The sequence below is a fragment of the Rhinopithecus bieti genome, unplaced genomic scaffold, assembly GCF_001698545.2.
Source record: "Rhinopithecus bieti isolate Rb0 unplaced genomic scaffold, ASM169854v2 scaffold_5948, whole genome shotgun sequence".
Taxonomy (NCBI): Eukaryota; Metazoa; Chordata; class Mammalia; order Primates; family Cercopithecidae; genus Rhinopithecus; species Rhinopithecus bieti.
Window position 1 is genome coordinate 2,372,627 of NW_016805422.1, and position 15,504 is coordinate 2,388,130.

Consider the following 15,504-nt stretch of genomic DNA (forward strand, 5'->3'; position numbering starts at 1 on the left):
GGGGCCAATTTGTTCAGCTAGGCCAAGGGGATAGGCAGGTACTGAGAAGACCACAGATCACAAGGGATGCTCTATTTTTTAAATATGGACACCCCTTTCTTTAATAACAAAATCTACAGCCTATGTTCCGATTATCAAGTGAGTCATTCTGACAACCCTATTTATTTCTCTTTCACTCAAAGCATCTGCCCATTATCACATTTCTAATGTTGAAGTGGAGATATGAAGATTTTAAAAGTTCCCAATTGGACGCCTCTAAAGTGAGGGCTCTTTTAGGAAAAAAGTTAAACCCTGCTTTTAAATATCATTGTTCCCCATTCTTTGTGTTTCAGCTACCACATTAAAAAAGAAGATGATACCATTTGACCCAGAAATCTCGTTACTGGTTATATATCCAAAGGAATCTAAATCATTCTATTATAAAGATAAAAGCAAGCGTGTGTTCGTCACGGCACTATTCACAATAGCAAAGACATGGAATCAACCCAAATCCCCATCAATGAAAGACTGGATAAAGAAAATGTGGTACATATACTCCATGAAATACTATGCAGCCATAAAAAAGAACAAGATCACGTCCTTTGCAGGGACATGGAGGGAGCTGGAAGCCATTAGCTTCAGAAAACTAACACGGGAACAGAAAACCACACACCAAATGTTCTCACTTATAAGTGGGAGTTGAACAATGAGAACACATGGACACAGGAAGGGGACATCACACACTGGGGCCTGTCAGCAGGGAGTGTGGGGAGGGAGAGCATCAAGATAAATAGCTAATGAATATAGGGCTTAATACCTAGGTGAGGTAATAAGGTGATAGGTGTAGCAAACAACCATGGTATACGTTTACCTATGTAACAAACCTGCACGTTCTGTACGTGTATCCCGGAACTTAAAATTAAATTAAAATCTTTTTAAAGTTAAAACCGTCTTTCATAGAATAAAAAGCAAAAAAGAAGATGGATATCCCTTTTGCTTTCAAAAGCAATGAACAACGATCTAAAACCATGTAAATAAGAACAGCAGCAATCTGGAGAAAGAATTATTAAAGAACAATCAGAGTGAAGAAGAAACTCAGAAATAATCTCATCTTGTGTTACAGAAGAGAAAATAAGATCTAGGCAGTATCAACGTCCAGCATGTGCCAGAAAAGAAGTAAACGTTTATTAAGTGAACAAATGAATGAACAAAGCTTGGCCCTCTCATTCTCTGTCCAATGCTCTTCCTGCCACCAGAGAATCCCCATTAATACTGTATTTGGTGTCCACTCAAGTGCAGTCCAGCACCTGTGTATACTGGGGACTCAGAGGCCACCCTACAATGCTTAAATGAGAGTGACACAGCACCTACCCAATAGCTTGGCAAAAGCCCTGTGTTTGGGTGACTCACCCTGGTTTACCAGAGTGATAGACCAAAAGCATGTAAAATGGCATGTCACCACCGTAACTAGAGCAGACAGTTCTCACATCTATTTTGGAATCTAGGGCTTTGGCATGAACAGAGATTTCAGCGTTTCAAAAACACATCCCCCGCCCCCCTTTTCGTTTTGGTAGACTCATCTTCAAGATCTAGAGCACCCGTTTCCAAATCTTCTTTTGGGGAAAAAATGTTTGTACATACAAATAACTGCATATTTATTTATAAATTAGATACATGTATATCTGTCATTGTATATTATGCACATTAAATAAAATATCAGTAGAAGTCTGAATAATTTCTTCCTGCACCCCAGTGGATCACTGTATGTATCCTGCTCTGGAAGCCACAGTTCTAGGACCTCCAACTCACCATCTGCCAAACCAGGTAGGAGACTGCACTCCTGTTTATGGCACTGAGTGTACACTCCCAAGACCCAGTCTTGAGCCAGCTGAACAGAGCCTCTTCTCTGAACCTTGCCTGCACTGCCTCAGATCTATTATAAAGAGTCCGCCTAAAAGAATGGTAACCAGCACACACTGCCCAACACTTTCTCCCATTTAAGTGGCACTGGATCTTAAGAGAAAGGAGAAGGAGGGAGAGGCTCTGAGATCCTATCTCAATTATAAGCTTGGGGATTGCAAAGAACATCTACTTAACACTCACTACCAACCCACTGACAAAAATGCAAGAAAATAGAACCCCATGCATCTAAAACTCAGAACATTCTAGCTTCTGCTTTCTAGCAACAATAGGTTTAGTAATATTTTCACCTTTCCTCTCCTGTGGTTTCTTAGGGAAGTGGTGAGAGTGTTTATTTATTGAAGTGCCAAGCAAAATGTCTTCCCTCCGCAGACCACACTCTGGCTGTCACAGCTGGTCACACAACACTCTCCTCTGGCTCAAATCCCAGCCCTCAAGGACTATGACTAGACTACTTCCTAGGACACTTGACTGACTTATTTTTTTCACCCTAGCCAAGTCCTTTGAAGCAATTAATTATTATTAAGTGGGGCAGCAAAATGCTCACCTGAGCAGGAGGAATGATTTCAGAAGCTCTGCTACTGAATCGCTTCCACTAAGACAGTCACTCTTAACACAGACTGTAAGCAAATGAGTAATTAGAACTAGCCCCGGAGTGAGTCATTCCTTATTTAATGAATTCAGCTTTAAAATCAGAACATGATTCCCGAAGGGAATGAGCTTCCTGTGGGAAGTCTGTTTCCCCTGCAGCGTGGCTCTACTAAGAATTCTGTTTGCTGCAAGACACTCGGTCCCCAGCCTTCTCACCACTCCTTCTAGGGTGATGGAAGTCTCTGGGGAGGTCCTGGCATGCTGTGCTGGAAAACCAAAGCCTTGCACACTGTCCCATATACACAAGAGCTCTTCTCATTGAACCACACAGATCACCCATACTTAAGTAAAATATGTTGTCTCTTTCGATCATTCATTTGCTATAATTGAAAAATAGATGCAGTTCCTTAGTTATCCATTCTGTTTTAGCAAGAAGCAGTTGAGTCATTCTAGCTGTGTTCAATATTATCTAAGATAGCTGGGTTAGGAATCTGAGAATAAGGATGTAATCCCAGCTTTCCAGAATACTCACCCAACCATGTGACATTGGGTAAATTTTCTCACCTCTCCAGGCTTTCCCGTTTGTAGAAGAATCCTGAGGATATATGTTAGATCAGAGGCCAGCAAACATTTTATATGAAGGCTTAGATTGTAAATTTCAAGCTTTGCTGGCAAAATTTTAAAAGTTAAAAGTTGAAGTTGGCTCAAAAGAGGCAAAATGGAGGATATTCTATAGGTACTTTTATCATCATCTAAAATGTAACTGTTCACTTGAAGGCCAGAAATAAATGGTGCTGGACCCACCACAGGCTGTATGTTGCTAAACCCTGTGCTAGACCTTCCTCAACACTCCCTTTAACTCTCGAAAGCTATGAAAAATACTCCTGTCCCCAAGTTCCCATCCTCACAGTAAAAAGACCTCAAGCCACAGTCTTGGATTTTTTTTTTACCTTGACACTCAGCAAAAGAATCAGAGTTAAGAGCTAGAAAGCATTTAAGTTGTGTTCAAATCCAATCTTCTTGTTTTGTGGATGAGGAAAATGAAGTTCTAAAAGGTGGACAGTCTTGTCTGTGGTCACCTGGCTGCTTGGCAGAGGAGCCCACACCAGGTTTCATCTGAGACATTAATGCAAAAAGACAGCAGCCACCTGAACCACTGCTATGCTTCCACTGCGGGATGCTATCTTTCATAAAATGCACTATTTGTGGAGAAGTAGCCAACTACAGAATTGAAATGATGCACACTATTGGTGTCTTAAGATGTAAAATACAAAATCTTTGCAAGATAAAATGCACTGAGTTTGCATCAGGAACAAGGCATTGCGCTTCCTTACAACACAGTAAACACTCAAAATTTCTAAGTCCTCTTTCACGTGATACAAACTTCTCATGAGTATTTCAGTTGTCAGTAAAAAAAAAAAAAAAAAAAAAAAAAATCCCAGAGTTCCAAAGATGAGAATAGCTCCAGAGGAAAACACAAAAGAAAAGGTAAAAAGCTTTTGAAAAGACTGCAAAATAGCAATCTGCAGCGCCTGCTCAGGGCTTTATGTCTTGTCCTCTAAGCTGCTCTTGGTCTCTTCTACCCTAGAGGAGCTGCCGACTTAAACTGTGGTGCTGTCCTCAAGAATTCAATAGATGTGATAGTTCTGAATTTTTGTTTTGCTAATCCGATACTGCAACTATAAACAAAAACAGGAGATGCCTTCTGCTCTGTGGAGGCCTCCTAGCTCCTGCAGAAGCAACTCCAGCTGCTATGTGCTTATCAGCAGCTGGAGACTATAGATGCCATTAAATAAGAACGTTCAGGATAGCCCGAGCATGTGCAATGTTAAAATGACGCTTAAAACAGCACTTTGTATGAGTTCCTTCTAATTTAGGACATTTAACACATTTGTCTGTATTTGTGTTAAATATGTTCCCAATTCATTGTTTGATCTCCAGTTAAATTTCCGATGTGTTTTCATGCACCAGTGCTTTCAACATTAAACAAACAAAGCAGGAATTTTAAGAATTTAATATACTGGATAACTGCAACTGCATTAAAGTGCATAGGGAAGAAATTGCTAATGCATTAACACTGATTGCCTCTAGGAGGGGACAAGCTGGGACTTTTTTTTTTTTTCTCATTTATGCTTTTTTGCGATTTCTAAATTTTTTAGAAGATGATGTACAAGCTTTATAATGAAAAATAAAGCAAATAGCAATCACGAAACCCTGTGGTAGGGACAAGTCTTAATTAGAACTAGGGTTGGTCAGTCCATCACCAGATAGCAGGAACCATAAGGGGAAAGGTGATTCCACAGGATTCATAAACAGCTTCTGCATTTTCATGGGATGTAACACAAAAGAAATTTCAAAAACACCACTGCAGGCCAGGCATGGTGGTTCACTCCTGTAATCCCAGCACTTTGGGAGGCTGAGGCGGGCAGATCACAAGGTGAAGAGATCAAAACCACCCTGGCCAACATGGTGAAACCCCATCTCTACTAAAAATACAAAAATTAGCTGGGCATGGTGGCATGTGCGTATAGTCCCAGCTACTTGGGAGGCTGAGGCAGGAGAATTGCTGAACCCAGGAGGCAGAGGTTGCAGTGAGCTGAGATCATGCCACTGCACTCCAGCCTGGCAACAGAGCAAGACTCCGTCTCAAAAAACAAAAACAAACAAACAAAAAACACCAGTGCATCACTGCTAATGCATATGTCCTGACACATCTGAGTCAAAGGGAAGAAATGGCTTAGCATCTGGGGGAAAATGGTGGGAAAAAAGACACCAAAGGCCTGAGAAAAGGGTAAATTTGTCTGAGCCATGGCCATGGAACTACAGAAAGGGAGAAAAGAGACAGGAGAATGTTCACGTCAGACAGGCAGGGAGGAAGACCGAACCTGGTAGAGGGTAAGATAAGGAACTCACCATGGTATAACCACAGCAGTCTTGGGCTGCCAGAGGCTTCACCAGTGACAGATCGGAGCAACTGTGTAGTGCATGAAAGGCATACGCACAGACAATGCAGCAGCCCCACCAGTCACCTGTTATGTGTTCGGGTGGAGGGTGGGTGGGACCAAGAGTATGGCATGCCTGATGGATGAGGACAATACTCTTTTTACATGTGCAAAATGCCTTTGTATGTTCACACACAGACTTTATAGAATTTCAATGAAACCACGTTAAGCCATCTATGGTTAGGGCTAAACACTGCAAGCAACCTTTTAAACATCCCTGCCTCCACCTTCCACACACACTTTCTATCACACACACAACACAAGCATGCATTCACATATACACTCAGCACAAGCACACACATGCACATACACACACATTTACAGGGATGGTGCTAAAGGGTGGCTTGTGAGAGTTAGTTTTACCATTCTCTTAATTTCCATCTATTCTTCAATAAAGATACTTTCTGGATCACATGCAAAAGCAGCTTCACATGACCCTTTAATCTAACACCTATTGCCACCCCCAAGACTCTCCTTTATAGAAATTCTGGTGTCTCCACTGTGCTTTCATTTTGCCAGTAAGGGGAAAACAAACATTTTCAACTCTTACTTATTACAGTTGAAAGCCATGCATGGCTTTTCTACTATGTTTATGCCAGCCTGCACCACTGCTATGGCAGACACCAGTGATCTTCATTGTGTGTCTGTAATTGCCAGTTACCAAGTCTCACATGATTAATTTCACTCCCCTTCTCTACCACAATCCAGCATTCTTCCATAAGGAGAACATATACTCTACCGATAAAATGCAGAAGCACAGTGCTATCTATACTATGGGGAACCTGCTCCATTTTGCATGTGAATTTATTCAGATTAATGGATCCCTAAAATGTCATTTTCACCTAGAACAATTCCCACTGTAAATTTTTTCTTTTCTGAAATTCTCATAAGCTCTAAGCGGCACTCTTCGAATGGTTTGTCATTCTCACCTGAAGTTTTCCACAGCACTAATTCTCTCAGATCCTGTAACCGAGCAACTTTTGGGTGAGTTTTGAAAACATTCCCGTTGCCCAGTGGTGCCTAGGAACTGATTTTGTTTTTTCTCCACCCTGACACAGCCAACTTGAGACCTAATCCTCCAGCTGTCATATGGCTGAATGGGGCCACACATTTTCCCAGAACAACACTGCATTAATCTGGGCAATAATACTCTGCCCAGCTGTCTTTGAGAAACTTGAAAAGAATGGAAAAAGCTTGTCTGATAAATGGGTGGTCATGACCCCAGAGGGCCATGGCAGTGGCAGAGATATCCCTACTAATCACACCATCTAAGACAAGTGACAGGACGTGCCCATGACCTCACAGAGACAGAGATTCTGTAAGTTAAGACTTTCTTCTCCCAACCTGATTATTAACAAAATTTTTAATTATACAACACTTTTTTGTTTTTTTTTTTGAGACAGAGTTTCGCTCTTGTTGCCCAGGCTGGAGTGCAATGGCACGACCTCGGCTCACTGCAACCTCCACCTCCCGGGTTCAAGCAATTTTCCTGCCTCCACCCCCCGAGTAGCTGGGACTACAGGCATGCGCCACATGCCCAGCTAATTTTGTATTTTTAGTAGAGACGAGGTTTCACCATGTTGGTCAGGCTGGTCTCGAACTCCTGACCTCAGGTGATCCACCCGCCTCAGTCTCCCAAAGTGCTGGGATTACAGGCGTGAGCCACTGTGCCCAGTCATTAGACAACACTTTTAACAGGGCTCAAGCTGCTGATCTTGACCCATTTATAAATGTAGTTCCAAAATATGTGATTTGAGACCCCTAGACAAGAATCTGAACCAGTATATCCATGTTGGGAACAGTGATAACAAAGGTAAGTGGTGGTGTCGAGTCTCTACCACTGTATTTGAAGCTCTGAGAAGCAACAGTAGCATGTAACTCTCTCAATGGCTCCAACAACTCAACAAAATCATGCTGGCCGTAGACTCTCTGTATGATGCTGACACACCCCTGAAACCTTCCTGGGTCTCTATATTCTCATCTGTAACATAAAGAGGTTGAAGGATTTTCAACTCAATGTCTCTGAGACAAGAGCAGGACCTGGATGGTAGGAGTCCACAGGCATGTCCCCACCATGTAACCAGCGACCCTGTCTCCACAACTCTGCCTCTCACTGTGCCTTGTATCCACTGCCTCTTCCCTAGTTGCATTCTCTCTGCCTGCTTCAGCCCTTGCACATCTATTCTCTGGGCTCCTCCAGTGGTTCCTGTGTAGTCTGTGCCTCCAACCCAGTGGTTTCTAACCAGAGAACTATTTTGCTTCCCAGGGGAAATTTGGCAATATCTGGAGACATTTTTGGTTGTCAAGATTGGTGGGGTCCTTCTGGCATCTACCAGGTAGAATCTAGGGAAGCTACTAAACATCCTACAATGCACAGGAATCCCCCAAAAAGAACTGTCTAGCTCAAGAGGTCAGTGGTTCTGAGGTTGAAAAACTCCTCTCCAGCCATATCTGCCTCTAATCAATTCTCTACACATCACCAGAGTTATACAAAATACACCTCCCATGGCATTGACATCATTCCCATACCTGAAATCCCTCAATGCCTCCCAGCTGCTCTCAGGTTAAAGTCCAAATTCTCCTGCAAGTCACAAGAGGCCCAAAATCTGGCCCTCTCCTAACTTTCTGCCTCACCTTCACCATCCCCCAGAACCTCTTCCCTGAAATCACACTCATACCTCATGCAGGTGAAACACACCATTCTATTTTCAACTTTTCCTGTCCATCTCTCCCATTTATTCCTTAGCCCACTGATTTTATGTCAGATACTCCAGTGGGACTAAAAAGGAATGAATGCCCTGAAGGCAGCTCAAGGCACTGATATCCAGTGGGGCACACAGAAAAGTGAGCACACAATTCAATCAGCAGAGGCAGCACTTTGTCATCGCCTCTGTGATCCCACTGCCATCTCCCCAGTGGGCTGTGAGCCTCCAGAAGAGAGAGCATCTTCATGTCTTCATCTTTGTAGTCAACTTGGACATGGTAAGTGTGGTCTACAGGGTATACAACTTGTATTTGTTACAATTGTTGCATTAAGGAATGCATGAATTCCTAGCCTCTTTAAATTTGGCTCTAGCACAGAAATAAAAAAAATGAAATATTAAGATATAGAGATGAAACAAAATTCTTCATAGTGCATGAGCTCAAAAGCCCAGAAACAAGGCCCATTCACAAAGATGGAAACATCTTCTTTGTTTAGAGCTCTAATCTGTCTCTCTTCTCTTTATAAATCTGAGAAATGTAAATCTATAAAATAGGTATCTATCTAATGGAATGCCTGAATCCCATTGCTTGACACTCAAAGACAAGAGCCATGGAGCAGAATTTGACTAGTAACAGAAGTACAATGGTATACAGAACGCAGAGCTACAACTGCAGTGGAAATCATACTTTGAATTTTGTGGTACCTAAGATAATTTTGCTCTTACTCGCCAGGCGCGGTGGCTCACACCTGTAATCCCAGCACTTTGGGAGGCCGAGGCAGGCAAATCACAAGGTCAGGAGATCGAGACCATCCTGACTAACATGGTGAAACCCCGTCTCTACTAAAAATACAAAAAATTAGCCAGGCATGCGGCGGGTGCCTGTAGTCCCAGCTAATCGGGAGGCTGAGACAGGAGAATGGCGTGAACCCGGGAGATGGAGCTTGCAGTGAGCCGAGTTCGCACCACTGCACTCCAGCCTGGGCAACAGAGTGAGACTCCGTCTCAAAAAAAAAAAAAAAGAAGAAAAAAAAAGATAATTTTGCTCTTACTCTAAACTGAGAGAATCATTTTATTTATTGAAAAATTAACAATACTATTGTTTCTATTTCTCTTGCTTTTTAATTGAGTCTATATCCTGAAAGTTATTATGACTTGTCTGAACTTTAAAACCCACAAAGATGCCCTGTCGGGGACAAATCTCCCGGAGAAAATAATTTGATTAGATATCAATAGAGCTACTGTGGACTTTTGAAGAGAGAGATCTGTCAGTTTGGCTTTACAGCTGGTAAAAGAATTTAAGATGGTTCTTTAAAACAACTGGGAAAATTGAAAAGGTAGCTTATGCATTCCTGTCCTGTTATGAGATTCTTTAAAGTTTTTTGCAGTTAATTATAATGGTTTGTCTATTGGCCATACAGTTGCTATGTCAAAAACACACCTAGTATTTAGCAGTGGAACCTCATAATAGAAAATGGAGCAAAACAGATATCCCTAACTGAATGGGATGAAGAGTATGGAGGAAAGTTTGACCAGGTTCCCTTTCACATCTTGGGGGATCATAAGGCAGCAGGCTTAGGCTTCCATATTCCCCATAACAGTCATTCAACCCATCTGGGCCTCCAAATTGTATTCCCATCTAAGCTTCCATCTTTGCAGACAAGGCACAGTCACAATTCCAGTTGCGAGATGTCCTTTCTCTTTTCTTCTCTATTAGCCACACCCTCCTTCATTTAAACTTGGGATAATCATGACCTTCAGAAAAAATGATTTTCACTCAGAGCAATATTCCAAGCATATAGGAAGAAACTCAGAAAACCATTAGTGACCAGAAATGAAAACTGCTTTTCTTTCATTTGCAAAACACACAAAAACAGATAATCTGCTGAAAAACACAGACAAGCAATATGGACCCAGAGGCCCTCGGGCTAAGCAAATTAATTTGGCATGGAACTTACAGAGTTCATTGTTAAGATCGATAACAAAAGTCATTTATAACAAGAGTGTTGACATTATCGTCATCTCTTATAGCCCAATTGAAGACAAAATAGTGTCTTCTAAGATCTCATCCTTCATGCTTTGCACACTTTCCCTCCATCCATGGAATTTTTGGCATCCAGTTGTCCAGTTCGCCTTCTAACCATCAAAGCTGCCTTTCAGGAAAAGATTTGCAAGAATTTTTTATGTGTCAGCAAATTGGTTGCTGCTACCTATCTCAAGGGTATCTGCATTCCAAGCCATACCCTTATTATAGACTAAAAAGTTTTCTCCTATGAAATAAATTCTTGACTTGAAGCTGGAGGTGAAGGTGATCTTCCGGTGACAGAGTGACCTGCCCTCTTGAAACTGCCCAGTACACAGATTTTCAATGATGAAACCAAAATGACAAAGTTAAGAAAATGCATGTTTGTATTCAAAGGTTCCAATAACTTTATTCTGTGTGTACTTGTTTTCAATTTAATTAATTTCATTAACTTAATTTAAACAAATATTTGAAATTAATAAGAATGTGAGGCGTCTGCAGGTGTCTGCAGCAAACAGTGTGGTGAGATTCTTCCTTGAAGTAAGGAGAGTCCTTCAATACAAAGATGCCTAGAAACACACATATTATTGTTATTTTTAAAAATATAACAAATTTCAGGGTTGCAGTGGACACTTCACTTTTTTTAGCTTGTATCAAAACTGTTGGACAATGTAAACCAAGGATCAAGAACAAGAAGCTTGGGGGACATAAATGGGATGACCAGTGTAGAGATACTTGTGGAGAACTCTTTACTGCCACCAATTTAATTGTGATTACAGTGACAAGCATCACCATCCAATAGAACTTGCGGTGATAAATTATCTCAGTCTCAGTGTCCAATATGGCAGCCAACCAGCCACATGTGGCTACTGAGCACTGGGAATCTGGCTAGTGTCACTGAGGAAATGGATTTTTAATTACAATGAATTTAAACTTAGTTTAATACAGCCACACATGGCTAACGATTACCGTACTGGACTAGTGTAGGTCTAACACCATTAGTCCTTTCATATATAATTTTAGAAATACTTTATACCAGTGAACTCTCTCCAGGAGAAAGTAATAGAGCTCCCAGTATAATACAGCCTTCCAGCTGCAAAAAGCTTATTTACTAAGAACATAGTTTACGGCTCACTCCACCCCATACACTAACCCATTACCCATCATATGTGGAATCGGTGCCTCCTTTGCTTTTTCCAGAGAGAGCCTGCAGCACCACCCTTTGGGATGAAGAGACTGACTTACCCTCACCCAGAGGAAGTTCTTCTTCTTGCTCGCTGGGGGAAGGAAGCAGGGGCTGCAGGGGCTCCATGTTAATGATGAGCTGTTTGTTCAAGGAGTGGGAACTGCGGCTCTGAGAAATGTTGGCTCTGAAAACAGACACAAGACAGACAGGGTTGGTTTCCATTGCAAACACGGCCCCTCCACCTCAGTGGCCTGCCAAAGCTACCCCTTTGTGTCTAGAGGGAACTACCTCTAGACACAGCACGAATTGAGCCAGTAGTAAAAACGACATAACATTCAAGACAAATGCCCCTTTCTGCCCTTAAGGTCCTGACAAAATACCCCTTGTTCTACTGCAATCCAAAGAAAGAAAATACAGTTCCCAATATGTCACCAGCCCTGAGCATGCTAGGTGACAGCCTGGGTATTTTAAAAAAAAAGCAAGAAGAAACAAGAAGAGATGGGAGGCAGCTAGCACTGAACTAGATATGCAGAAAGGTGAATGGAGGCCATGGCTCGGAGAAATTTAACCACCACCAACAAACAAAAACAAAAACCCCTGCCAGACAGATGGCACAGATGTTCTACAGCTGTAAGCTATCTTTGTGTTGCTGGATGTCCAATGTTTAATATCAGTGTTTAACATTCTCAAAGTTACACCCTACTCACTAACTGGCCACGGCTCTGCTTTCTCCTCTGGAAAGGAGCATGCAGGTGTGTCAGTGGCTGAGACCAGCAGCAGATAGCAAGGAACTGTGCAGGTATCTCGTTAAGCCTATTGGTTGGCAGCTGGGGAGCCCACTTGCCCTACCTGCTGCAGAGCTACTAGCTGTTTGCCCTAGTCAGACTGCAGGTTTGCAGTTTTGAGCATGCTTCCCTGCTCCCCATGCTTCCTGTCAAAACCAAAAACAGTGCATATTTTGAAAAGGAGTCAAATGTTTCCTTCCCCTAGAAGCCTTCCCGGATTGCTCCTCCCAATGCACATAGTCTCTCTCTCTTCCTCTCTCTCTCTCTCGCTTTCATTTGCTCTCCCTCTCTCTCTCTTACTTTCTCTTCTTTCATAAGTCACTGCATGGTCACCTCTGTCTCTGTCTAGTTATTGGTGTACTGATCATCCCCACCTTGATAAGCACCTTAAGAGCAGTGACTGAGCCAGCCATACTCATGCATCTCACTTGGCATCTTATGAAAATGTGTTCAGGTTTGAAACTGGAGTAAACTGAATGCAATCCTGGCTTGACATATATTGCCATTTCAGCCTGCTCAGAGTGTTCCCTAGACTGGCTGGCAGGACTAACTTCTAGCCTGAGTGTTTCTGTTGGGCAAGAGGAGTGGGGAAGAGCAAGATGCCTGCTAGCATCTTGAATTCAAAGCTCCCATGGCTGGTATGGGCTAGAAAAGAAATTTATGAGGACTTGCTTAGCCATGGAGTCCTTTTCTTCATTATTTCATTTTATAGCCATTTACTCTGCAGCTGATATGTACGTATTGGACATCCTGCTTTGTTCTAGAGAACTGTAGTCCTCACCTTAAGTAATTCACTGTCTAGAACCACAAATTTTAAGCTTTCTGGTCTGAGACCTAGATTAATAAATAGCTTTTTTTTTTTTTTTTTTTTTTTTTTTTTTTTTTTTTGGAGACGGAAGTCCCGCTGTCGTCGACCCAGTGCTGGAGTGCAGTGGCGCGATCCTCAGCTCGACGCAACCCTCCTGCTCCTGGGTTTCAAGCAATGTTTCCTGCCTAGCCTTCCCTGCGGTAGCTGGGACTACAGGTGTGCTGCCACCACACCCTGGGCTAAATTTTCTGTATTTTTTAGTAAAGAGATGGGGCCGGTCACTGTGTTACACCAGGATGGTTCCATCTTCTGACGCCTCAGTGATGCCGCCACCGTCTCGGCTCCCAAAAGTCGCTGGGATTACAGCATCGAGAGCGGCCAGCCAACACCAGCAAGAAATACATTCTTATACTAAGATCTCCCTGGTACCTCCAAACACCATCACAGGAAGAAGCACAACTGAAATTAATGTTTTTTGGAACAATAGTTACATATCTATGTATAATCCACTATTATTAAAAATTCTACTTCATTTTAATTACTGGTCTTGATCATTACTTTATTTCATAACTACCCCCAACTTTTTTTTTTTTTTTTTTTTTTTGAGACAAAGTCTCACTCTGTCACCCAGGCTGGAGTGCAATGGCACGATCTCGGCTCACTACAACCTCCGCCTCCCGGGTTCTTCTGCCTCAGCCTCCCGAGTAGCTGAGATTACAGGCATCCACCACCATGCCCAACTAATTTTTGTATTTTTAGTAGAGACAGAGTTTCACCATGTTGGCCAGGCTGGTCTCGGACTCCTGACTTAAGGTGATCGCCCACCTTAGCCTCCCAAAGTGCTGGGATTACAGGCATGAGCCACCACACCCAGCCTCATGACTCCTTAATGTGCTATAGTCACAGCTGGAACACCTCTCATGCCTCTCATGAAGGTGACTGATGGCCAGGGTCCCATGGGAGCATGAAGGAGGGGCACCTAATCCTGTGTGAGTGAGGAGAGAGCCAGGAGTGACCTCCCAAGGGAGGCGAGGCCTGCAGCATATTCTGGTGAGCACAGTGCTTTTTACAGGGAAAGAATCGTAGATAGAGAAATCTTTACAGAAGGAAGGGGGGAGGGAGGGAGGAAGGGAGGGATTAAAATTTGCCATGTGCAGTTTCTTCTTCTATTGTGAAGGGTTTTCAGTTTTTGAGCTCTCCTGGGATTTATTCTGGCCATGGCCACTCATGACTGTGATTCTAGCTCTGCAAAGTACAACATACTGTCATTCCTGTGTGGACTGTGTAGCTTTCTGACCTCTGAAAAGCCCATCCATCCATTCTTGCACATGCAATCCTGAATTGCTCTACTCCACCTCTGACCGTCCATGCCAGCTGGGCTGGCTGCTGTTCCTATCCCCAGGAATCACTGCTTATGCTACAACGATGCACCCTCAGTGAGCCTCCCCATCAGACCTCCTTCCAACATTCTTCAGCTGGAGATACCAAGCATCTTTCTGCCCCCACCCCACAACATTGAAGTGTCCAGACAATTGCATAGCTCTAAGACAGCCTGGGTTCACCAGGCTGATATCCCAGGTATGAGCCTGCATTGGCATTGGATGGCTAAGAGGATGCCCGCTCGGCCCCTATATTCACAGGCTCCTGTTGCTCTGTTGTAGCAGAGGCCTACAGCCAGGGACAGGGGCACAGAGGGCATGCCTTGTATTAGACCTGGTGACTCCTGCAGTGGATTACAATAATATCCACCTGGGACTCTCCAATAATATGACTCAGAGAAGAATATTTCTTCCCTGATATGTATAAGACTCAGATAAACTCAAAGGTGGATACAACTAGAGATTTCCCTGGAGCACAGAAAAATCCAGGGCTCCAAGCCCAATGTCAGACATATTGACAGCCTGGGGGAAAGAGTCAGCAAAATTAAAAAACAACGTGCCAAGTCTCCCACCTTTCCCTGTGGTGATGGCCTGAATGTCTGTGTTCCCTTAAAATTCATTTGCTGAAACCTAATCTCCAATGTAACGGTATTAAGAGATGGGGCCTTCAGGAGGTGATAAGGTCATGATCACATTAATAGAATTACTATCCTTATAAAAGAGGTCTGAGAGAGCTTGTTTGCCCCTTCTGCCATGTGAGGACACAGCAAGAAGGCACCATCTATGAGGAAGCAGGCGTTTGCCACATGCTGAATCTGCTGGTTTCTTGATCTTGGACTTCCCAGCCTCTAAAACTGTAATAAATAAATTTCTGTGGCCTATAAGCCACCCGGTCTACGGCATTTTGTTATAGTAACCCAACTGGACTAATGAATCTACCAACTCCTTTAAACTAAAGATCACACCTTCTTACTTAATTCTCTCTTTAAACCTTTTTAAAAGTGCCAACTGACCATGGCTTCATTTAAAGCAAAAGCCCACCAGCACAATTGAACTAATGACAAATATAATATCCAAATTTGAGTGGCCGTCTTCTTTTCATTTGCAAAGTGGTTTGTATAAACATTAC

The 15,504-nt window shown here is 42.8% G+C and overlaps 1 protein-coding gene across 2 annotated transcripts in view; it reads right to left on the reverse strand.

Annotated features, from left to right (window-relative positions):
* FRMD3 (FERM domain containing 3) overlaps positions 1 to 15,504 on the reverse strand; it is a 299,052-nt gene that overhangs the window by 26,601 nt on the left and 256,947 nt on the right. For both annotated transcript variants that reach the window (XM_017872367.1, XM_017872366.1), the window contains exon 13: positions 11,463 to 11,587. In XM_017872367.1, the coding sequence (XP_017727856.1) occupies positions 11,463 to 11,587 (125 nt within the window). The remainder of the gene's footprint in view (positions 1 to 11,462; positions 11,588 to 15,504) is intronic.